Source organism: Oncorhynchus nerka, linkage group LG4 (assembly GCF_034236695.1).
Source record: "Oncorhynchus nerka isolate Pitt River linkage group LG4, Oner_Uvic_2.0, whole genome shotgun sequence".
NCBI lineage: Eukaryota > Metazoa > Chordata > Actinopteri > Salmoniformes > Salmonidae > Oncorhynchus > Oncorhynchus nerka.
In genome coordinates this window covers 63,696,487-63,720,578 of record NC_088399.1, presented here as the reverse complement: position 1 = coordinate 63,720,578, position 24,092 = coordinate 63,696,487, and the positions used below count along the sequence as shown (strand labels likewise).

The window sequence follows — 24,092 nt, the reverse complement described above, 5'->3', positions numbered from 1 at the left end:
TTGTGTTTACATTTGGGTTCTGTGTATTTAAAGTTGGGCCAACTTTTAGAATTTGGGATATTGTTCTAATTCAAGACATTCAGTGACACAACATTGTTTAAATATTCCCCATGTAATGTTAATGGGGAACATGGCTGCATGTGGTAGTGTCATGTAAATGCATCATACTGCTCATTACAGACATTCAGTTTTATAGTTTTTATTTTATATTCCCCATGTAATGTTAATCAGGAGCTAACATGGCTGCCATAGAATGTTGAAGTGGCATGTAAATGCATCGTAATGCAGAAACCTCTTCAAACGGTACTGTTTTTGGTACGGTAGCTACTCCGTCAGCCACAGGCAGAAGGGCTGTACAGGGAAAGGGAGGGCTGACGGCGAGGCAAAGTGGGGAGAGAGGAGAGGAAGAACTTGGGGCCTGACCACCACATCTTTTCATGCGAAATCGGGGCCTGACCACCACATCTTTTCATGCGAAGAAACTGCACTGTCAAAAACGTTAGTAATTAGGTATAATTATTGTTGATGCATAGCATAGTTTGTTTTAGCGTTAACGTTATATCTTACTGTTGGGGTAATGTATAGCTAGAATGTTTAATTGTTTACAAACCAACTAACTTATCACTTGCGAGTTTTCTCTGGTCGGTTGTTGCACTACGATAGATAGCTAGGTTGCTAACTGCACAACTGATACAAATTGTCCTTCTACTTCCTGTGGCTGCACTGTCTATAGGCCACAATTTGGTTGACTCCGCGTTTGTCACAATCTAGGTAGCTAGTCATTTTAGATATATAACGTCAGCTAGCTAGGTAGTTTACGACATGCTTCTTCTTGGCCAAAATGCACACACATAAAAAAAAATGAGAATGGATGCTTATGCCTCATGTTATGAAAACCGTGCCTGATGCCAAATGTTGACGTTTGCGTCTGTTATTTAAGGAATTCCCTCCCCCCCCATTTTTTTCAGTCCTGTTTTTGGTCATCCGAAAACGACTCTGGCCCGGGCCCCAGTCCGCGGTCTTGAGTTAGATAGCGGAGTGTTATTGAAGCACGTCTATCGGTGTCCCAGCACGTCTTTTCCACCAAGGAGGTAATAATGGGTGACAGCAGAGGTAAGAGAATGCCACTGGTGTTTTCGAATGAATTTAGCTAGCTATCAAGCCACTTCAGCATGTTGTTTTTTTATGTTCCAGCTACAGTGGTCAACTATAGTTGGTGCATTAGAGATGCTTGTTGACAATATTTGCAATGCCTGAAGGCATAACACGTTACTAAGCTACCAAACTGAATAGCCTAGTTGGCTATAGCTACAAGGATCCACTCACAAATTACACCAAAAAACCATATCACCCCAGTTTTTAGTCTGATTACTACACACTTATTAGTATATACAGCTTGAAATGAATTGTGTAAATGTTCTTTACAAGCCAGAATGTTTAATACAATTATTTGAAATTACTCTACCAGTTAGTTTCCTGTGGTGTTGGACTTTCAGGTTGAAATTTGACACAAAATATCCACAGAAAGTATTGTTTACTCAACTGTTTAGAGCGGCAGTACTGAAGTTGACATTTCTATCACCTGGCACATGCTCAAAACCATGTCAACACCTGCTGACACCAGTACATCACTGGGACCTATCCAGGACATCTACTCAAAATGGTGCCTGAGGAAGGCCTGCAGTGGTCATCACACCTCATACACGAGCTGTTCCCTCCCCTACCGTTGGGCAGATGGTATCGGAGCATGAGGTCTGATATCAAAAGGCTCAGACAGTTTCCATCCACATCCATCATCAGACTACTGAACACTTGAACTGGACTGACCACATGCACTGACTCTCTGCACCTTGGCACACATACACACACACATCACAACTGCTGCTACCCGACTCTTATTATGATTGCTAGATACTGTATTATAATTATGCTAAAATGTTTATTCTACTCTACTGAGCCATTGACTTTTTTCATATTGTTATATTTTATTATTTCTTATTGTTAAGAAGTAAGCATTTAGTTGGACGTGTATACCATGTGTATCCCACATAAAACTTGACTTCAGTTAGTTTGCCTGCGTTGCGTGCATGTACTTTCGTCTTGTGCACGTGCCTTTCGGTCATGAGCAAACACACGATGCATGCATACTGAAGTCAGCAGGTATTTACATGGTTCTGCGCATGTGCGATGATAGAAACTTCAGTACATGCGCTCTAAAAAGTCAGCTAAACAATACTTTCCTGTGGATAATTTGTTTCAAATTTTGACCAACATGGTGTTGGGCAACCGGTAAGTAAGTAAGTAGCCTTGGCTTGTGCGATCTGGAACAGCTCATTAGGGTAGGAACCTATCTCTTGTTTCTGTAGCGCAAGGCAGCTTGATGTTCAAGAACACGCCCTGGACAAGACGTTAGTCTATCGCAGGGCCTTACATGGAACCCAAACCCGCGGCGCCATTGGGCATCAATTTATTTTGTCCCCCACACCAAACACGATCACGACACTCAGGTTAAAATATCAAAACAAACTCTGAACCAATTACATTAATTTGGGGACAGGTCGAAAAGCATTAAACATGTATGGCAATTTAGCTAGCTAGCTTGCACATGCTAGCTAATTTGGCCTATTTAGCTAGCTTGCTGTTGCTAGCTAATTTGTCCTGGGATATAAACATTGAGTTGTTATTTTACCTGAAATGCACAAGGTCCTCTACTCCGACAATTAATCCACACATAAAACGGTCAACCGAATCGTTTCTAGTCATCTCTCCTCCTTCCAGGCCTTTTCATCTTTGAACTTTTATGGTGACCGGCAAAACAGTTAGTCTTTCAATCACCCGTGTGGGTATAACCAATGAGGAGATGGGAGAGGCAGGACTTGCAGCGCGATCTGCATCAGAAATAGGAATTACTTCTATTTTAGCACTTAGTAATGCAGATGCGAGCGGTGTGGTCAGCCTGTTACTCCAAATCTATCCCCTTAATGCTGAGTGCCAAGCGGAGATGCATCAGATCCCATTTTTACAGTCTTTGGTATTACTTGGCCAGAGATTGAACTCACAACCTTCCAATCTCAGTGCGGATACTCTAACCACAAGGCCACTGAGTTGGTTATGGACAACGGGTAGAGTAAAATCAAATGTAATTTTATTAAACTTTCTGGTTTGTAAGGAACATTTAAATGATTTTGCAGTCATTAGTTTCAGGCTGTATATTCTAAAGGTCGACCGATTAATCAGATTGGCCGATTAATTAGGGCAGAGTTCAAGTTTTTATAACAATCGGTAATCGGTATTTTTGGACACCGATCATGGCCGATTGCACGCCACGAGGAGACTGCGTGGCAGGCTGACAACCTGTTATGCGAGTGCAGCAAGGAGCCAAGGTAAGGTGCTAGCTAGCATTAAACGTATCTTATAAAAAAACAATCAATCTTAACATAATCACTAGCTAACTTCACATGGTTGCTGATATTACTAGTTTATCTAGCTTGTCCTGTGTTGCATGTAATCGATGCGGTGCATGTTAATTTATCATTGAATCATAGCCTACTTTGCCAAACGGGTGATTTAACAAGCGCATTCGCGAAAAAAGCACTGTCGTTGCCCCAATGTGTACCTAACCATAAACATCAATGCCTTTCTTAAAATCAATACACAAGTATATATTTTTAAACCTGCATATTTAGTTAATATTGCCTGCTAACATTTATTTATTTTAACTAGGAAAATTGTGTCACTTCTCTTGCATTCTGTGCAACAGAGTCAGGGTATATGCAGCAGTTTGGGCCGCCTGGCTCGTTGCAAATTGTGTGAAGACCATTTCTTACTGACAAAGATAGCCAACGTCTCCAAACGGGATGATTTAACAAAAGCGCATTTGCACAAAAAAACACATTTGTGCAACGATTGTATCTAACCATAAACACCAATGCCTTTCTTAAAATCAATACACAAGTATATATTTCTAAACCTGCATATTTAGTTAAAAGAAATCCAGGTTAGCAGGCAATATTAAACTAGGGAAATTGTGTCACTTCTCTTGCGTTCATTGCACGCAGAGTCGGGGTATATGCAACAGTTTAGGCCCCCTGGCTCGTTGCGAACTAATTTGCCAGAATTTTACGTAATTATGACAACTCAAATCAAATTTTATTTGTTACATACGCATGGTTAGCAGATGTAAATGCGAGTGTTGCGAAATGCTTGTGTTTCTAATTCCGACAATGCAGTAATATCCAACGAGTAATCTAACCTAACAATTTCACAACTACCTTATACACATAAGTGTAAAGGAATGAATATGTACATTAAAAAAATATATGAATGAGTGATGGTATAGAACAGCATAGGCAAGATGCAGTGGATGGTATAGAGTTAGTACAGTATATACATATGAGATGAGTAATGTAGGGTATGTAAACATTATATGAAGTGGCATTGTTTAAAGTGGCTAGTGATACATTTATTACATCAATATTTCCATTATTAAAGTGGCTGGAGTTGAGTCAGTATGTTGGCAGCAGCCACTCAATGTTAGTGATGGCTGTTTAACAGTCTGATGGCCTTGAGATAGAAGCTGTTTTTCAGTCTCTCGGTCCCTGCTTTGATGCACCTGTACTGACCTCGCCTTCTGGATGATAGCGGGGTGAACAGGCAGTGGCTCGGGTGGTTGTTGTCCTTTTGATCTTTTTGGCCTTCCTGTGACATCGGGTGGTGTAGGTGTCCTGGAGGGCAGGTAGTTTGCCCCCGGTGATGCTTAGCATTGAAGGTTGTGCAATGTAACAGGAATATTTAGACTTCTGGATGCCACCCGTTAGATAAAATACGGAACGGTTCCGTATTTCACTGAAAGAATAAACGTTTTGTTTTCGAAATGGTAGTTTCCGGATTTGACCATATTAATGACTTAAGGCTCGTATTTCTGTGTGTTATTATTATTTGAGGCTAAATTGATTTTATTGATGTATTATATTAAGCTAAAATAAGTGTTCATTCAGTATTGTTGTAATTGTCATTATTACAAAAAAATAAATAGATAAAATAGCCGATTTTAATCTGTATCTTTTTTTGGTTCTCCAATAATCGATATCGCCGTTGAAAAATCATAATCGGTCGACCTCTAGTATATTCCAATTAATTGCTTATTACAGCCTGATTAATCAGACTACCCTACTTCATTCAACCCCCATCAAATGTAAAATTCTTGCTGCTCACCTTTAAGGCCCTTAAGGATGATTCACCTAAGTTACAAACCTACACATGTCAAGGAGACAGCTTGAATTTCCTTGTTTAAAACATAACTAAAGACCTACCCTTTCAAGCTAGCTTTTAATGTTTGATCGCCTAGTCTGCTTAAAGTCTATGTTTTGTATTAGTATGTAATGGTTTGATGTATGGTGATTTGATTTGATGTTTTCTTTCCTCTACTTTTTGATGTATTGTGGCTGTTTTCTCTTCTGCCTGGCATTGCCTTCAGAAAGTGTCCCCCCTTGACTTTTTCCACATTTTGTGTTACAGCCTGAATTTTAAAAATTGATTTAAATTTAGATTTTGTGTCACTGATCTACACACAATAACCTATAATGTCAGTGGAATTTTGTATTTAGAAATGTTTACAAGTTAATACAAAATGAAAATCTGAAATGTCTTTGAGTCAAGTATTCAACCCTTTTGTTATGGCAAGCCTAAATAAGAGCAAAAATGTGCTTAACAAGTCATAAAAGTTGCATGGACTCACTCTGTGTGAAATAATAGTGTTTAAGATGATTTTTAAATGACTACCCCATTTCTGTACCCCACAAATACAATTATCTGTTAGGTCCCTCAGTCGAGTAGTGAATTTCAAGCACAGATTCAACCACAAAGACCAGGGAGGTTTTTCAATGCCTCACAAAGAAGGGCTCCTATTGGTAGATGGGGTATATAAAAAATAAAAAAAACAGACATTGAAGGGCTCTTTTGATCCTGGTGCAGTTATTAATTTCACTTTGGATGGTGTATCATTACACCCAGCCCTAGGTATATACAGGCTCCCTTCCTAACTCAGTTGCCAGAGAGGAATACAACCGCTCAGGGATTTCACCATGAGGCCAACAATGATTTTTAAATCCGTTACAAAGTTGAATGGCTATGATAGGAGAAAGGAGGTTTGATCAACAACATTGTAGTTACGCCACAATACTAACAAATGACAGTGAAAAAAGGGTAGCCTTTACAGAATAAAAATGGTCCAAAACATGCATCCTGTTTGCAACAAGGAACTAAAGTAATACTGAAAAAAACAAAACACATTGTGTACAACTCAACATATTTTCAAGCATGGTGGTGGCTGCAGCATGGGGCGGCAGGTGGACTAGTGGTTAGAGCGTTGGACTAGTAACCGAGAAGTTTGCAAGATAAAATCCCAGAGCTGACAAGGTAAAAAATCTGTCGCTCTGCCCCTGAACAAGGCAGTTAACCCACTGTTCCTAGGCCGTCATTGAAAATAAGAATTTGTTCTGAACTGACTTGCCTAGTAAAATCAAATCAAAAATATTATGGGTATGTTTTTCATCGGCAAGGACTAGGTCGTTTTTTAGAATAAATAATACATCTTAGAGGAAAACCTGGTTCAGTCTGCTTTCCACCAGACACTGGGAGACAAATTCACCTTTCAGCAGGACAATTGAATGTTGCTGAGTGGCCAAGTTACAGTTTTGACTTAAATCGACTTAATTCTATGGCAAGACTTGAAAATGGTTGTCTAGCAATGATTAACAATCAACTTGACACAGCCTGATTTATTTTTTATTTTTTTAATAATGGCCGAATATTGTACAGTCCAGGTGTGCAAAGCTTTTAGACTTACCCAGAAAGACTCACAGCTGTAATTGCTGGCAAAGGTGATTCTAGCATGTATCGGCATAGTGTTGAATACTTATCTAATCAAGATGTAATGTTTTATTTATTTATATTAATACATTTTTCAAAATTTTTTGTATTTTTACAATTAAATTACAATTATAGATTTCAATCCCACTTTGTAACAACAAAATGTGGAAAAAGTCAACGAGTGTGAATGCTTTCTGAAGGTGTGGAAATATACTTTACAAATTAATTATTATTGCTTATACATAATTATTCCAAGTGCTATATAAGGGGTCATTTACTGCATTTCTACATAGTTTAAAAACTCTAAATGCAATTTTAAACAACAAAAACAACCAAAATTGTCTCCAGCCGTTATCACCTTGGCTGCTGTAACTTCATTCACCTTAGTAGATAGGGGACATTCTACAAACACTTGTCTTACAACAATTAGCAGCTACACACTAGCTCACACTAGCTCAACCAGGTTAAAAAAAACTACAGTTTCATCTTATGTCAAACAGCTGTTTTGAGAAAAAAGTTGCTCTGTTCACTGCGGAGCTGCATTGATGCGCTGTCCCAAAGCCAGCCAGCCAGCCGCGAAAAGCATCCTTAGGGGCAACCCCCGGTTCTGAGCCGTCTGCATGATCCTAAAGCCAGCTCTCTGATACCGCTACACTGTATTTGCCTTTTAATCGGGATTAGAATGATTTTAGTGGCCTATTTTTAAGTTGGTGTTGATCTAGGGTTGCAACTGCCATACTCTGCCATACCCAATTGACACCCCTGGGCATGACCCTTGTAATAGGTAAGCACACACAAAACTACGTAACTTCATTGTAGCTAGGGGAAATGTCATTCATTTTTTTCTTAAACTTGAGGAGTTTGTACGGTGTCATCACTTTCTAGTATATAATCGCTGTTGTTTCTCACCAGATTCCCGCAGCCCAGACAGCTCCTCTGTGTCCTCCCCTCCCTCGGGCCAGCGCTCGCCACCCCTGACCCCCACAGCTGCTGCCATGACCTCTCTGCCGCCCGTCACTTCGGCCGTCAACAGCCCCATCAGCAGCATGGGCTCGCCCTTCTCTGTTATCAGCTCCTCCCTGGGGTCACCCTGCCTGCCCGGGACACCCTCGGTGGGCTACGGCCCCATCAGCAGCCCCCAGGTGAGACCCGAGTTCCAGACAGGTAGCTAACACTGTTCTGTTCTACGACTCTTCTCCTACCTCATCTTTCACCTTTCAGGGCCATTCAGAGATGAGAAGTTGGCGCCATGGTCAATAAATTCTGCTTTACAGTAGTGGCCAGTGTGAACCAAGTGTGACTTCATAGGCTGCAGTCAACATGCGTGTTTGATTTGATTTGATATCTGCCAGTATCATCAGACTCAAGTGATTGGGTGAGAAGAGTATCACTTGTTGAGCTCACTTTTATTGTAAATAAACAATTGGCTGCTATTTTACGACCCCTAAAATGTGCAATATACTGTGAGGTAGGTTATTGTTAAATAGTGATAGGTGAAAAATGAATAGTTAAATATAGGGATATAATTGTTGACGGTTAACATCGTTTGGGCAATATCGCAATATTATTTTTGAGCTAGCTGTACCTGCATCAAAACTCTAGTATTTTTCCTTCAAAGCTTGTTCTCCATATAATTTTTAAATAGGGAGCCATGGTGAGCAATATGTTTGGAACATCGAATCGCAATAAAATCACAGTATCGAATCGCAATACATATAGAATCGTGAGAATCACAATACATATCGTATTGGCACCTAAGCCTCGTGATAATATCGTATTGTGAGGTCTCTGGCAATTCCCAGCCTTATAGGTCAAGTGAAATTGTGGATAACTACCAAAGGCAAACGTGAAACCATACATATCTAAATATTGTAAATCATTGATTCTTAAAAGTAGCACATTTTTTATCGGTGAAATCAACCACGAAACAGCATTATTTGGGTACTTTTTTAAACATGTTGCCCTTTTTCTTTGAATGCGTTCTGACTTTAAAAACCTCACAAAATATTAAATTAATTGAGTAATGATTAAATTATGACATTTTAGATCAAGGATGCCAGTGGATGAATCATTGGTTGCCCTCAAAACGACACATCAAAAAATCCAACTCTCCCTGTCCCATTCCTGCGTATGACTAGAAAATAGGGAACACATTCTGCAATATTTCCATGAAAGATATACAGTACCAGTCAAGGTTGGACACAACTACTCATTCAAAGGTTTTTCTTTACTGTAGATTGTAGAATAATAGTGAAAATATCAAAACTACGAAATAACACATCATGTGGTATCTGAAAATCATGTAGTAACCAAAAAAGTGTTAAACAAATCAACATGTGTTTTATATTCTTCAAATAGCCACGCTTTGCCTTGATGACAGCTTTGCACACTCTTGGCATTCTCTCAACCAGCTTCATGAGGTAGTCACCTGGAATGCATTTCAATTAACAGGTGTGTCTTGTTAATTTGTGAAATTTCTTTCCTTCTTAATGTGTTTGAGCCAATCAGTTATGTTGTGACAAACTAGGGTTGGTATACAGAAGACAGCCCTAGTTTTGATGTCTTCGCTATTATTTTAAAATAGTAAAACAAAAGAAAAACCCTGGAATGAGTAGGTGTGTCCAAACTTTTGACTAGTACTGTACATAAAATCCATAAATTGACATGCACAAAGTACAGTTTTTATCTCCATTTAATTGATCTGCTTTTGCGAACATTTTATGTCGATTTTTCTTCTTCTTCCAGGCATAAAATGATTGGTCCAAGGGGCTTGTAGTGGCAGCATAGTAGTGAATATCCAAACAAATACCCGTACTGTCCGTCCCTAAGTGTGCCCACCCATCCCTCTTTCTTTCTTTCCTCCCCTGCCCTCTACTTCAGCCCTTTTACTTCACAGATCAATATGTATACCAGGAGTGCAGAGGTAAGAACCCCCCCTATTACCACTTCTTCCTTTCTCCATATTGGTTGTTTCATTTCCTCTATCTCCTCTCACATCAGATGGTCATTTTCAGTGTTATTTCTCCTCCTCCCCCCCTTGCTTTTTCTCTTTCTCCTCCCTCCATTTCACTTTTTGCCTCTGACTTCCCTCAAATGTCCCCATGAATTAATCCAGCTATGAGGATGCCTTGAGACTTAACCTGCTTGAACTGGTGAGGGCGAGAAGTGCTCTGTAACCTCTATTGCTTTGAGGGCGAGGGAGGCTCTTTTCTCCGACCAAGGATGCCTGGGCGTGCGAACGGGTAACTGAATGTGACTTTAATACTGATCAACCAGCCCACTCAAAAAGATAGCTGGCAATATGTATGTGATTGTTGGATGCATGAAAGTACTGATGTTTTTTTGTAATGTTTCTTGAAATATGACAGCTCTGCAACTATGACTCCAAATAATCAAACTAAGGAGTGATGCGCTGTCAGTTCATGACACATCCTCCCCTCTCACTCCTGCCCATATCCCCTTCCCGCCTTTCTCTCTGCCTCCAGATCAACTCCACAGTGTCCATGTCGGGGCTGCATGCGGTCAGCAGCTCGGATGACGTGAAGCCTCCGTTCGGACTGGGAGGCCACAGCCCAGGGGGCCCCATGCTCTCCCAAAAGCGCCTGTGTGCCATCTGTGGTGACCGCTCCTCCGGTAAGTCTAGGCCCAATCCCAAACTGGCCCCTAGACCCTATGCTCTTGTGAAGATCAGAGATGAATTGAATGGCGTATGCAAAAAAACCCACCCCGTCTGTAAGAAGGCAAGTTTAACTATATACTCTTCCATCTATAGGACGGACTGGGGGTTGATTTAGGGTCTGTGTTGGGGGGGGGGCTGAGAGAGAAGCAGTAGTGCAATATGCTTTGTTTATTAAAGGATAGTTCTGTCCAAAATTCTACAGGCGTTGAATGAAATTTAGTTAGGTGGTGTGGATGTTTCTCATGAATTTGGGATTGACACCCATAGATTTCCGCTGTGCATAGTGGGATCTACACAACATGGCATTGGCTACACGAACCTATAGCCTTTATGGTATGGAAACGTCATATAACCCTAGATTTGGGGATACCTTTCCGTAGTGTAGAAAATTGTTTTAAAGAAAGCTGCATAAAAATGTTTAAAACACAGTAAGGAATTGTTTTTCATCTCTCCCTTGTCTGTACCAGTTCAGTTTCTCCTAAAAGGGACCGAAACACTTCCATGTATTTTCATTACCATCGCACCTGAAGAACTATGCGCTCTAGGCTTAGTGCCTGAAGGATTGAAAGGGGTTCCTTACTGATGTAACCTTCCCTCCTTTTCCTATTCCCTCTCTATTGTTGTCAATTTGCATTCCTCTTTCTTGTCATTCTCTCTCTCTGTAGGTAAGCACTACGGAGTGCACAGCTGCGAGGGCTGTAAGGGTTTCTTCAAGCGCACGGTGCGCAAGGACCTGAGCTACACCTGCCGGGACAACAAGGACTGCCTGGTGGACAAGCGCCAGCGCAACCGCTGCCAGTACTGCCGCTACCAGAAGTGCCTGGCCTGTGGCATGAAGAGGGAAGGTAAGGGGGAGCCTAGCAGTCTGCTGTCCTCAACTAGCATTCAATATGGCTCATTAAAAGGGCAATGCTATCACCAGGTAAGGCTTGAAATGGAGAGAGAGGCCGAGAGGGATGCAATTGGAGATATGAGGAGCGAGACCGCAACAAGACAGAAAGAGTGAGGGAGAGCTAGGATCCTTATTGAAATTGGGTCTGACTTTTGCTACAGTAAGAATGTAGAAGTAAGAGGGATGGGGCCCCTTGTGTCCCCTAACCCAAAGACCCCCACTCACCAACCGCCCTGTTGCCCTGCTGAAATAACACTGTTTGACATTGTTGCCGAAAAGATTGTATAGCCTACTTGCTATAAAACTATTTCCAATCGCTGTTTTTAAATCCACTGAAATAATCTATGTATAATAAAGATGTCTAAGAGCATTTAAGATTTTGTTGAATATTGTAATATGAATTTCTAAGGGGAGAGTATTGATTGTACTCAAAGGGGATGGAAAGAACGAGAAAGAGGTAGAGAGAGGGGGATGGAGAGCCTTGTAAACACTAACCCCTGCCCCCCTCTCTCTCCCCTCTTGTTTCCTCTCGTTTTCTCTCTCCCATCTTCTGTAGTGGTCCAAGATGAACGACAGAGATGTAAGGAGAATGGCATTGAATTAGTTGGTGGGGAATAGTGCAGAGTACTTGTTATCTGGTTTTATGTAAATGCTCAGAAATGGACCATCATACCACACGGAAGACAGCGCTCTCTTGCCTACAACACTTTGAAACAATCATCCTTTTTCTAATGTTTGTGCATTTTTTGAATGTTTTATTTGGTCAAGAGGTAAAACAACAATATTTTGTTGTTTTGTTGTGATGGTCCATTTTTGGGTGAGGTATGTTGCAGAATGTATTGGTATGAAACTCTAATTACCAGGCGCAATGTAAGTCTTAAGGCCCTGATATACTATAGCCATCGGGCGTACGGCATTGCCATCAGCCGTTGAGGAAATGCTTCCTTTGAAATCAATGAAAGCTGCTTCGCGACCCTTGTTGCGCTCGCGTTGCGTCAAGTCCAATGGCAGCGCCCAAGCTCAAGAATCGCAGAGGTTCAATTCTTGACGCCGCGTTCATTCCGTCTTGTACATTGGAATAATGAGAAAAAAGTTGATTTTGGTTGCATATAGCCTCCGCTATACACCACTGGTTATTTTACTTAGATTTCTGAAGTCAAGAAGCTACTACTTCTAGCTAGCTAGCTACGTTGACTTGCTAGGTTCACAATGTAAACAAAGGCAACTTGTGTAATTAGAGGATCATTTAGTACAACCACTACCAACAATTTAATGAGTACTTTAATGAAAACTGGACCAAAGCTATTGTACTTACGCATAATTGATGAATATGGTAAGGTACAGTAGGAGAAACTCGAGGAAAGATGTTCTTCCCCTCTGTTCCTCTCCGCTCTCAAAACAACATGCTCTGTGTAGCAGGTAGAACATCACATTGACACAACGCTAATAGCAATGTAACGCTTATCGTGGAGTTAGTAGTGTTGCTGTTCTCAGTATCGCTGACATTGTGTAAAATCGTATTAATGTGGTGTCAGGGGCTGATTCCAGATATTTCCCTGAATTCGCTGATTGTGGTGCACAGATGATTGGTATTGTGCCATTTTATGTGGTTTGGGGTGAACCTTATTGCGATAGGAATAAACCTTATTGTGGGGTGATTCTAATAGGAAAATTCTCTTGATGGCTGATGGGAATCAGATATCAGCCCCTAGGCCTTGAGTTTGAGACCCCTGGTGTGAAAGGTAAAAACATCTTTGTCATTTGAACTAACCCGGGAAATGTACATATCTGTGTATCTCCTTTTCCTCTACCTGTGTCATTCTTTACTTTCCTCATTTCACACTCCTCTCTTTCTCAACTTTCTTCTTTCTCTTTTCTTTTTTTTTATTTCCCCTCCTTTCTCTCTCACCTTTCTCTTTTTTTCTTAACTTTTGCTTCCCATTTGCTCTCTCTCCATCTCACTTCCCTGTCCTGCTCTTTCTTTATCTTTTCCCCCTCCATCCTTCTCCCTCTGCTGCTCCCTACTTTCCCCTCTCCTTCTCCCCTCCTGTGCCTCTTTCCTTCTCGTCCCCTCCTACCCTCTGCCCTTCCTGTGCCCCTGCAGCCGTGCAGGAGGAGCGCCAGAGGAACAAGGAGCGGGAGAGCGAGGTGGAGTCGACCAGTGCCATCAACGAGGAGATGCCTGTGGAAAAGATCCTAGAGGCAGAGATGGCCGTGGAACAGAAGACCGAGCTGCATGCCGATGGGAGCTCCGGGGACAGCTCGGTAAATGTGTGTGTGTGACCCACCGTCTGTCCCCGCGACGCACACATACCAACTTCTCGTAGCACACATACCAACTTCTCTTACTCCACTGTCTGTTATTATTTCTAGAGATTTGATTGTGCGACTGAGCCAACAATTTATTGTGATACAATATATTCTGAGGTAACAGACCCGCTTAGTTTAAATGTGATCCTAAGGTCTCCAGTCTCTATTTTGTGCCCTATGTTGAAGCCAGTCTCTTTCCCTATGTTTCTCTTTCCAGCCCAACGACCCAGTCACCAACATCTGCCAGGCTGCAGACAAGCAGCTGTTTACCCTGGTGGAGTGGGCCAAGAGGGTCCCCCACTTCTCTGAGCTGGCCCTGGACGACCAGGTCATCCTGCTACGTGCCGGTACGCTCAAAAAGCCTTCGCCTTTTCATGTTCATCGGCACCAAATGGAAGAAAGCTAACTGAAACAGGGAGGGACTACCTGGACATGTCCAATAAAACATTATTTTTTTTTAGTTGGAAAAAGTTTTTTTGTCTTACACCCTAATGAACACAGCCCTGCTCAGCTTTGACCTCATTAAATCCAAGCCGTTCACAGCCCTACATGGATAGGCTGATGACCCTGTCTCTCTCCAGGTTGGAACGAGCTGCTGATCGCTTCCTTCTCTCACCGCTCCATCAGTGTGAAGGACGGCATCCTATTGGCCACCGGCCTACACGTGCACAGGAACAGCGCCCACAGTGCCGGCGTGGGAGCCATCTTCGACAGGTAACACCCGCATGTGCGATGGACCTCGGTGAAGCACATAGAAGCAACCTTTTACATGTTAATTTTCATCGAAAAGCTTATAAACTGCAGGGAGAAGGATTGACAAAAAGGTGCCCCTGATTGATTCAAGCATTCTGCATTGTTTTTTCCATAAACAGTCAACACTTAATGTCTAGTGTTTTTGTAATGGCAGTTTATTTAATTTAATCATACACGCCGTCATATAAACACTTTACCATACATGTGTTTGTAGAACATAATTTTCAGTCATGGTCATGCCTGTTACAGTTATTATTCATTAAATGGCCATTTCTCTTTGGAGTCCAGATGAGTTTTTTTTAAATGAGCTGAATAATTTTCCCGACTAAAGGGAGAATGGAGCATATATTATGATTACATTTTGTGACGTTTTTGTTCATTTTGGACTACGGTGAGGATTTTTGTTTTGGGCTGTTCGAGCACCCAGCATTTTTTCTGGAGGCAAGCTGAAGTTCGGGGACAAAGTCTACGCCCTTTCATTGGTAATTGGTCAACAGTAGGGATTCTTCAGTAAAGTCTTTGTTGTCATTCAACAAGAGACAACTTGTTTTCATGTAAATATTTCCATTGAAAATGCACCAAACATCTTAGTTAGATGTAAAATTGTGCGACTAACATCTATTCGGGCAAAAACATCTAAATTAATGACAGATTTCTTGAGTTATCTTAGATTAATTTGGACTATTTTGGGGAAGTATACTGGCTACGGCGTCTCAAAATGGACAAACAGTACTATTGCAAGCTTTTTCCTCGTTTTTCAAGCAAAATGTATGCGAGCACACTTGTTCGGCTAGCTGAGAATAATGCAGCATGCCAGAACGCTGGGGGCTAATGCTTAATGTACTGTAGACGTCACTGTTGACTTCACTAGGAATAGCCCCCCCCAACACAGCCACACACACACACGGGGCACATTCATCTATTACATTTTACATTGGCAGATGTCAGTATTTTATTCAGTAGTGTAAAATAGCCTTTAATCAAGCGGCATGGCACCTGTCTCGAGTAAAATCCTGCGCTCATCGCAGCTCTCAAGGAACAAGTGTGCCCACCCCAACTCAATAGGGTCGCCACATCACATGGTGTGAATTCATTGTTTATTACACAGTAATTACATTGTTATTAATAGTTTATAAACCGCAAGACTCCCAATTCCCACAGGAACTGAAGCATCTCTTGGATTAACTGGTTGCAGGCTTTTGTTTCAGATGCATCGTAATCTAGACATCCTTGCGTAAATGTGGTCCGCTGAATGTTTTTTTTTTGTGTGTGTGAAATCTCTCAATTATCATTTTGTATCCTCACATGTTTTTTTTCCTTTAAAAAAAAACATTATTTTCTTTCATTCATTTATGATTTATGCCAAATCGATTTGATTAAGATGATTAAATCATATTACTGCATTGTTCCTTTGACTATTTATTACGCTCCTCTATTGGCTTATGCTTATCTGCTCTACTGTCATTGGCCCGTGCCAATACCCATAACCCTTTTGTGCTGATTTGGTTAAACCATTTACATGAAGGATTTTTTTTAAATGATTCGTACTTACCCAGGAAGTTTTATATGCTAATTATCGAGAGTACAATGAAGTTTGCCTAAAACGCTACGGTAGTGAAGATAAGCAGAGGTCTTGTGTAATACTGTATAGAACTAGTTAAATAAAGGTTCATAATAAAAATTTAAAAACTGTAAATTAAATTAAAAAATAACTATTTGCCCTATTTTAATCAGACCCAATATGAAAGTTTTCTCCTCTAAATCTTGTCTGTGCTCAAACGTCTCGGATATATTTATTGCTGTGTTACATTGGCATATTTTTGTCATTCCTCAAGCTTTATTTCCCGTAGTTTTAATGCTATCTAAAACATTTTCATCAGGCCAAGTCTCCATCAACAAGAGCCTGTAGCTTGTTACTCCCAGAAGTGGAACTGGGCACCAAAATGCAATGTAGAGTCTAACCTACCTGTTCCTCTGGGCCCAAACCAACGCAGGGGGGGACAATGTAATAACAATGTAACTGTGTAATAACATTGTAATAACACATTGTAATTGAATACACAGGGAGAGTGCGCACAATGCAGAGGTTGGAGCCATATTTGACAGGTAATGACATCACTACACGTCTACCTTCCCCTATCAACAACGAACACAAAACAAAACAAACAACGCCACAAAATAAACGCTTTTCTTGGCCCAGTTGTTGAGTGAGAGAATCTGGCAAAGAAAGTGCTGTAATTAGACCAGGTAAAAGAGCGGGTCGTGTGTATCTTGTCCGCTCGTGTTTCAGTGAGTGTTGTGTTCTGTTTCTCCTCTTTTCTGTCGTAGCGCAGGCTCAACTGGTCGCTGGCGCAGCGTCGACAAAACACCAGCTGCTAATTTCCTTCCCTTCATCTTCTTTCTGTCCTTATTGAATTATTGCATTACCCGACATTTTGTGCGATGTGCAGTAGTTTGTAAATAAGAAAAGTGTGGTTTGGGCTTGGATGGAATTTATCGATTGTGTGGTTGTAGTGTAACGTTTAAATGCATAGTGTAAAGAGGATGTAGAACTTGTATCCCAGCCCCCCTGCCCTTCTGTTAATTTCTTTATTTAACTGCTGCATCGTTGAGTGGAACTGTGGTGAACCCTAGAGAAGATGCTAACTCCTCTCCTCCCGCTCTCTCGTCCCTCTGTCACACCTCCCCTTCCTCGACCCTGGTTGTAGAGTTCTCACGGAGCTGGTCAGTAAGATGAGAGACATGCAGATGGACAAGACGGAGCTCGGCTGCCTTCGAGCCATCATCCTCTTCAACCCAGGTAAATGATTTCCGCTCAAATAACGATATGAGACAAGATAACGATTTTAAGCCGTTTCAGACCAGATATAGCATGATGTCAGGAAGAATCACATGTTAATTATTGTCATGTGCTATAGCGCCTGTGTTTGTTCCTGCATTCAGATGCCAAGGGCCTGTCCAGCCCCAGTGAAGTGGAATTGCTGAGGGAGAAGGTGTACGCATCGCTAGAGTCCTATTGTAAACAGAGATACCCCGACCAGCAGGGCAGGTACAAGAGAAACACAGACATACAATAGCACCTATCCGCACAATACTCCCACGTCACCACCATGATTGACCTCACTCGTTCTCCCCATCGCCCCAGGTTCGCTAAGCTCCTACTCCGGCTGCCAGCGCTGCGCTCCATCGGCCTGAAGTGCCTGGAGCACCTGTTTTTCTTCAAGCTGATTGGCGACACCCCTATCGACACGTTCCTCATGGAGATGCTAGAGGCGCCCCACCAGCTGACCTAAGAACCAGGTTCTGCCCTGGTCCATTTTGCACCAGGGGTTCTAGTTCTGGCACCCTGGTTCTAGGGCTTCACCATGTCTGCTGGCTTTTATGTCCCACCCATAACCCCCCCCCCCCCCCCCATATGCTGTCAAACACACACATAATCAAATACTTTTTCACAGTAGGGGTTAAGACGCATTGAAATATCTCCTTTTTAACTGCATATACAAGTTTGATCATGAGTTAGCCTTCAGCTTTGAGTGTCAACGCTTCTGCGAATCAAGGTAGACGTCTCAGCTTCATGTGGGGTTCGTAGGTTATTCAGATACATTGCTGTGCGCATAGATATGACGAGTGGCTTACTCTGTCTTAGGCTTTACTCTTGGGTTTAACCCAAACACGTCATGATCAGGTGCGTAATCAACTGTCACCCAACTTCTATTGATCGGGACACAGCCAATAGAGGCAGACACGCCCTCTGTGTTCACCAAATCCGAATGGGATTTGAATACTATGCTTTATTCATGCTTAAATGCTCTGAATTCATTCTGAAGTACTGTACTCTTAAAATGAGACCTTTTTAAGGCATTGAAATCCAAGGAGGGGGCACTTTGGTTGGCCCTTAAAGTTCACACCAGGCTTTCAAAGAGAGAAACTGACTTGTAAGATGTGTTCTTTATTGCATTTTGCTGTTTGTTCTCTTTAAGTCCAAACAAGGGCCATTGGGCACAGGAAGTGCAACCTTGTTCAAGAGCACTGCGTTCATTGGTGCTGTTGTAGATGTTTCTTTTGTTTGACACCCTCTACTTTGCTAATGGTCATTTTTGCACTCTGTGAAACATTACTGTGTAAGTAAACATTTGCTGCAGAAACCTATCTTGCCCGTCTTTAAGAAACTCGGGCAACCACAAAGAATCTCTCCAGCTCTCATCATATGTCTTCTGAAGAGCCACGGTGTTAATGGCCGTGCTTCGTTCTGTGAAATGGCCATCCGGTCTAAGAAAGACTTGATATCATTCGATATCTTGTTCCAGTGGCCTACTGTACCCCTACAATTCCCCTTCTGAATCCTCCGTTTGTGTCATTCAAGTGCTTGCAGCCTCTTTCCGTTAACTCTTTAACAATATGTAAATACGATGACACATCTACTCCTTCACTAGAGCACGACTGGGCAATCCCAACATGTGCATATAGTAGGGAAAACACAGGGGTTAGCAAGCATGTTAGCACACAACAAAAAGTATTCCCCCGATAGCAATATGAACAGATATTGTACACTTCCAATATGTACTGTAAAAAAAATATATATATATATATAATCGTAAAGGGTTTTACCATAGACTGGATCTTAAGCTTGAAAAACCCACCTCGTTGTGACTGACTATTAAGTCTAGTTGTTGTGCTAGTAGTTTCGTCACTCTTGACGCGAATGGTATTCTATAGGGCTGCTGTGTCACGGGCAGGATGATAGACCCCACGCCCTTAGCCTGCCCAGCCTGTGACAATACTTTGTGTTTTATTGTGGAGCTGATTGGTTGGCTTCAGCCGATGACCCTGACCCATCTACCGCGATTCTATTGTGTGGTCTGCTTACACAAACCTACACAATAGGGGCCGATTCAGCTCCCTCATAACAGAACTAGCTGTCAACACATTACAAACTTTGAACTGAAATATTAAAAGAGCATCATTACACACAACGTGAGCAATATTGGCAGATGCATAACGATTGAGACCATATTGTGTGCATAGAAGGATTTAGATGTGTGGGTCGTTTTATGAAGTATTTGGAGATTGGTATTATTTACCATTCAGAACAGAAATTAGGATGTAGAATAGAGAATGCTGTATCGCTTACTGGACAGAAGTTCAACTGTCCTAAAGTTGGGTGCTACACGACTCATGTGGTCTTACAATTATAGATGTGCTTGTTTACACCAGTGGAGGCTGGTGGTAGGCGCTATAGGAGGATGGGCTCATTGTAATGGCTGGAATGGAATTTATATTTGAGTCATTTTAGAAGACGCACTTAAACAGGTCGATTTAGAGGAGCAATTAGGGTTAAGTGCCTTGCTCAAGGGCACATCGACAGATTTTTTTCACCTAGTCGGCTCAGGGATTAGAACCAGCGACCTTTCGGTTACTGTCTTAACCGCTAAGGCTACCTGCCGCCCGTTCAATAGAATGCTGTCAAACACGTTGTTTCCATGTGTTTGGTACCATTCCATTCCCTCCATTACAATGAGCCCGTCCTCCTATAGCTCCTCCCACCAATGCAAACACAGTACACAAACAAAACGCCAAGAGTGTGCAAGTACACACCCTCCACCTTTTTCCCCCTCTTGAAACCGAGGTCTACTTATAATAGGATTCCCACTCGGCCGTACTCTTTTCAGCCGATCTCCTACATTGACTTGCAGTCAGGCCTTTCTGGCGGGAGAGGAACACCTCCCCCATGTAATGTGGATATGGAGGATGATACCTGTCTAACAGGGTGTCCTACTCCAAGCCTGTGAACAGGCCGTGGGGGCACTGTAGACCATTTACATGCCCGTCGGGTTTATGTACGTCTATACATGTGAACATGAATCAGTCGTTGCAGAATAAAAATGAACGAGTAGAACTCGAGATCAGTCTTAAGGAATTTAGTCCCACAGGGTAGAGTATCTTATCTGTGTATCCCCAGTGTGAACCACAATCTTGTCACGATGTTGGCAACAACCCCTCGTGTAATTCCCTCGTTTTTTTTGTTGTTGGAGCTTCCTCAGTTGAATGTGAACGCATTTCAATCTCCCATTTCTTAACAGTAGAAAAGCCTGACCTTGAGGGACCCCACTTCAAGCCAAAATGAGTCTTTGACTCCAACATTCTAACAGTCTAATAAATTAATTTCATATATGATATTGGAAAAATAATATTTTGCTTGTGTTTTTGAAGGTCTTAGATATAACAGAATGCCAAAAAAAAGTATTGTTTCAAAGAACAAAATAGCATTTTCATTAGTTTGTTACTGTAGGCTATTTTGTTTTCTCATGCTCAAGTGTAGAGCTCGTGGAACAGAGGTAATTATTGGAAAAGTGATATTTAGAAATTCGTCTTACCTGCATGTGACTGTAGGAGGATTTGAAAAAGTCACTTGTTCGCTCCGCAAAAAAAGATATCCTCTTTAAAACTGCTTATAACACAAAATGCTAACATGCGTGTGTTAAATAGACGTATTTAGGAAAAGTCAGACTGAGGGAGGCATGACTAAAAATGGCAAAGATAATTCAATTTCATATTTAGTCAAAATTACTCACTTGCCTCTTCTAGTGCTGTAACAGTGCATTTTAAAGCGAATCCCTTGTTATGTTGTGTCTTGTCCTATAAATTTCAGTTTAGCTGTGAGCAGAGATACAGTATACGTATAACAGCCCTATAAGAATTCTACAGGTTCTATAAGCTAAGCATTTTCAGGTTGTTCAGGCAGACAGTTTATCAGATTAAAAAAAATAATAATAATTTGAACTGCCTGTACACTATGTTTATGTGCCTGTGTTGATTATGTCACTATGTCCACTGTGTACAATGAGGTCTTGGTCTGGTTATACCAGCAAGCTCGGGTGTGCTGCAGCATGGAGAGAGGTTTACAACAACACAGAAAGATGCACAGAAGAGCAGGGCGTACATTTGCATACACGTTGCCCGGGCCCTTCTCTTCCCTTGCCAATCGAGTGCAGTGTCCCTTTGGTATTACTTGATGGCAGTGCTGCGGCGGTCTTCGCCCTTGGAGACAGACCGCCGGCGTGCAGCCCAAAGATGCGTGTCCCTTGTGACCGCGTGCACTCAAAGCAGACGCCTGGACCTTTTGATTACGTTCATTTATATTCAACTTACTTTTGAAAACACTCACTTAAAAAAAAAACACAAAAACGCTTAAACTTTTGCATCCTGTGAAGCTGTCATGTGTTTGTATCTAGCGGGATGCAATACTTATTTAATAGACACCCTGGTGCAAAGGTCAACTCTATGATGATCAAAACACCCCATGCGGTTGGTTGGTGCCACCCCTGTGATGACGTAACACTGCCGAACAGGTGTGAAGGCCAGCGTTGATGCTGTGCCACGCTGAGGTCCCGTGGATGACTGTTGAGTGTTCAGAGTGTTGTGCTTTGTCACTAAAGAACTCTCCTTTATAAGAAAGGTGCCACAGCAAGGGGGAGGGCACTAGTCGAGGTGGTCCCTATGGTGATTTATACTGTGCATTGGTGCTTTTTTTGTGGCCAAGAGGGCAGAGTTACAAGCTAGGAACGTGCACTGATAATTTGACTATTTGGATCACGGTTTTGTCTTCCGTGTCCAGCGCAAACAGGAGTGTGTTTACGTAGAAAAATATGCATTGGACACTGCCAGCAAAACTTGGCTTAAGCTGAGAAAAGAATTGGAGCCAATGCATAGATCCCAAAGGTGCGCGCTGAAGTCACGCCTCTGGATAGTGTCCCATTACGCGGATGAACTTGAGGGGAGGGCCAGCTCAACATGCTCAGAGGAGGAGAATGCGTTCAAAGTGGGATAAGTACTTAGGGTGGTAGACTCACTTGATCAGATGATGTTTTGTTGATCAAGAAAAGCTGTTTTCGTTAGATCTGGAGATTTCCTGTCGTTGATTCCCGCCCAAATACACTGCTTCTCTGTTGTGCTTGACTCTTTCCTTTGACCGCGCGATTCATCTGTATTCAGGACTATTAAACACACGCAGGAACTGTTATATCACATGGGATTTTCAATTTCCTTTTTCTCATGTCTAGTTTTTTTGTCATTATTTTATCTCTGACTCCAACATACATGTGGAAATGATTGACTGTTTTGGGGAAGGAAAGGCTTTTTTTTCCCATTTAATTTGGAATCTGTTTCCGTTGTATCATGTCCGAGTAAAGGTTTTAATACTGTACCATTTTTGTCTTTGGTGGATTTTGTCTGTCCATGCTTCTCAGTGTGCATTTCAAAATAAGCATTCAAAGAACAATGTGGAACATTTGACTTGTTGGAAGCTTGACAACCATGGGCTATTGGATTCAACATTTTGATTTACAGTTGAAGTCGGAAGTTTACATACACTTAGGTTGGAGTCATTAAAACTTGTTTTTCAACCACTCCACACATTTCTTGTTAACAAACTATAGCTTTGGCAAGTCGGTTAGGACATCTACTTTGTGCATGACACAAGTAATTTTTCCAACAATTGTTTACAGACAGATTATTTCACTTAGAATTCACTATATCACAATTTTACATACACTAAGTTGACTGTGCCTTTAAACAGCTTGGAAAATTGCTGAAAATTATGTAATGGCTTTAGAAGCTTCTGATAGGCTAATTGACATCATTTGAGTCAATTGGAGGTGTACCTATGGATGTACAGTGGGGCAAAAAAATATTGAGTCAGCCACCAATTGTGCAAGTTCTCCCACTTAAAAAGATGAGAGAGGCCTGTAATTTTCATCATAGGTACACTTCAACTATGACAGACAAAATGAGAAAAGAAAATCACATTGTAGGATTTTTAATGAGTATTTGCAAATTGTATATATTATATTATATCACCCAACCGTGAAGCATGGGGGTTGGCAGCATCATGTTGTGGAGGTGATTTGCTTCAGGAGGGACTGGTGCACTTCACAAAATCGATGGCATCATGAGGTAGGAAAATGATGTGGATATATTGAAGCAACAAATGAAGACATCAGTCAGGAAGTTAAAGCTTGGTCACAAATGGGTCTTCCAAATGGACAATGACCCCAAACATACTTCCAAAGTTGTGGCAAAATGGCTTAAGGACAACAAAGTCAAGGTGTTGGATTGGCCATCACAAAGCCCTGACCTCAATCCTATTGACATTTTGTGGGCAGAACAAGCGTGTGCGAGAAAGGAGGCCTACAAACCTGACTCAGTTACACCAGCTCTGTCAGGAGGAATGGGCCAAACTTATTGTGGGAAGCTTGTGGAAGACTACCTGAAACGTTTGACACAAGTTAAACAATTTAAAGGCAATGCTACCAAATACTAATTGAGTGTATGTAAACTTCTGACCCACTGGGAATGTGATGAAAGAAATAAAAACTGAAAGAAATAATTCTCTCTACAATTATTCTATTTCACATTCTTTAAAAAAAGTGGTGATCCTAACTGACCTGAAACAGGGACTTTTTACTCCGATTAAATGTCAGGAATTGTGAAAAAATAAGTTTAAATGTATTTGGCTAAGGTGTATGTAAACTTTTGACTTCAACTGTAGATCAATTATACATTCTGATGTTCTGATTTGATATGAATCAG

At 41.5% G+C, this 24,092-nt stretch overlaps 1 protein-coding gene across 10 annotated transcripts; it reads left to right on the top strand.

The window, feature by feature from the left end:
* Nucleotides 1-185: 185 nt before the first annotated feature.
* LOC115128391 (retinoic acid receptor RXR-beta-A) lies at nucleotides 186-22,707 on the top strand. Of its 10 annotated transcripts, none has more exons than XM_029658206.2 (13): nucleotides 191-498; nucleotides 969-1,113; nucleotides 7,783-8,012; nucleotides 10,356-10,503; nucleotides 11,215-11,394; nucleotides 11,998-12,021; nucleotides 13,546-13,712; nucleotides 13,969-14,098; nucleotides 14,333-14,465; nucleotides 16,569-16,610; nucleotides 17,213-17,304; nucleotides 17,448-17,553; nucleotides 17,650-22,707. In XM_029658206.2, the coding sequence occupies exons 2-13, from the start codon at nucleotides 1,098-1,100 to the stop codon at nucleotides 17,795-17,797; spliced, it is 1,416 nt and encodes a 471-aa protein (XP_029514066.1). In that variant the 5' UTR covers nucleotides 191-498; nucleotides 969-1,097; the 3' UTR covers nucleotides 17,798-22,707. The 10 variants fall into 10 exon arrangements, with proteins under 10 accessions (XP_029514074.1, XP_029514071.1, XP_029514069.1 ...); XM_029658208.2 differs by having other exon boundaries at nucleotides 197-498; nucleotides 13,546-13,706; XM_029658211.2 differs by lacking the exon at nucleotides 16,569-16,610 and having other exon boundaries at nucleotides 188-498.
* The last annotated feature ends 1,385 nt before the right edge of the window (nucleotides 22,708-24,092 follow it).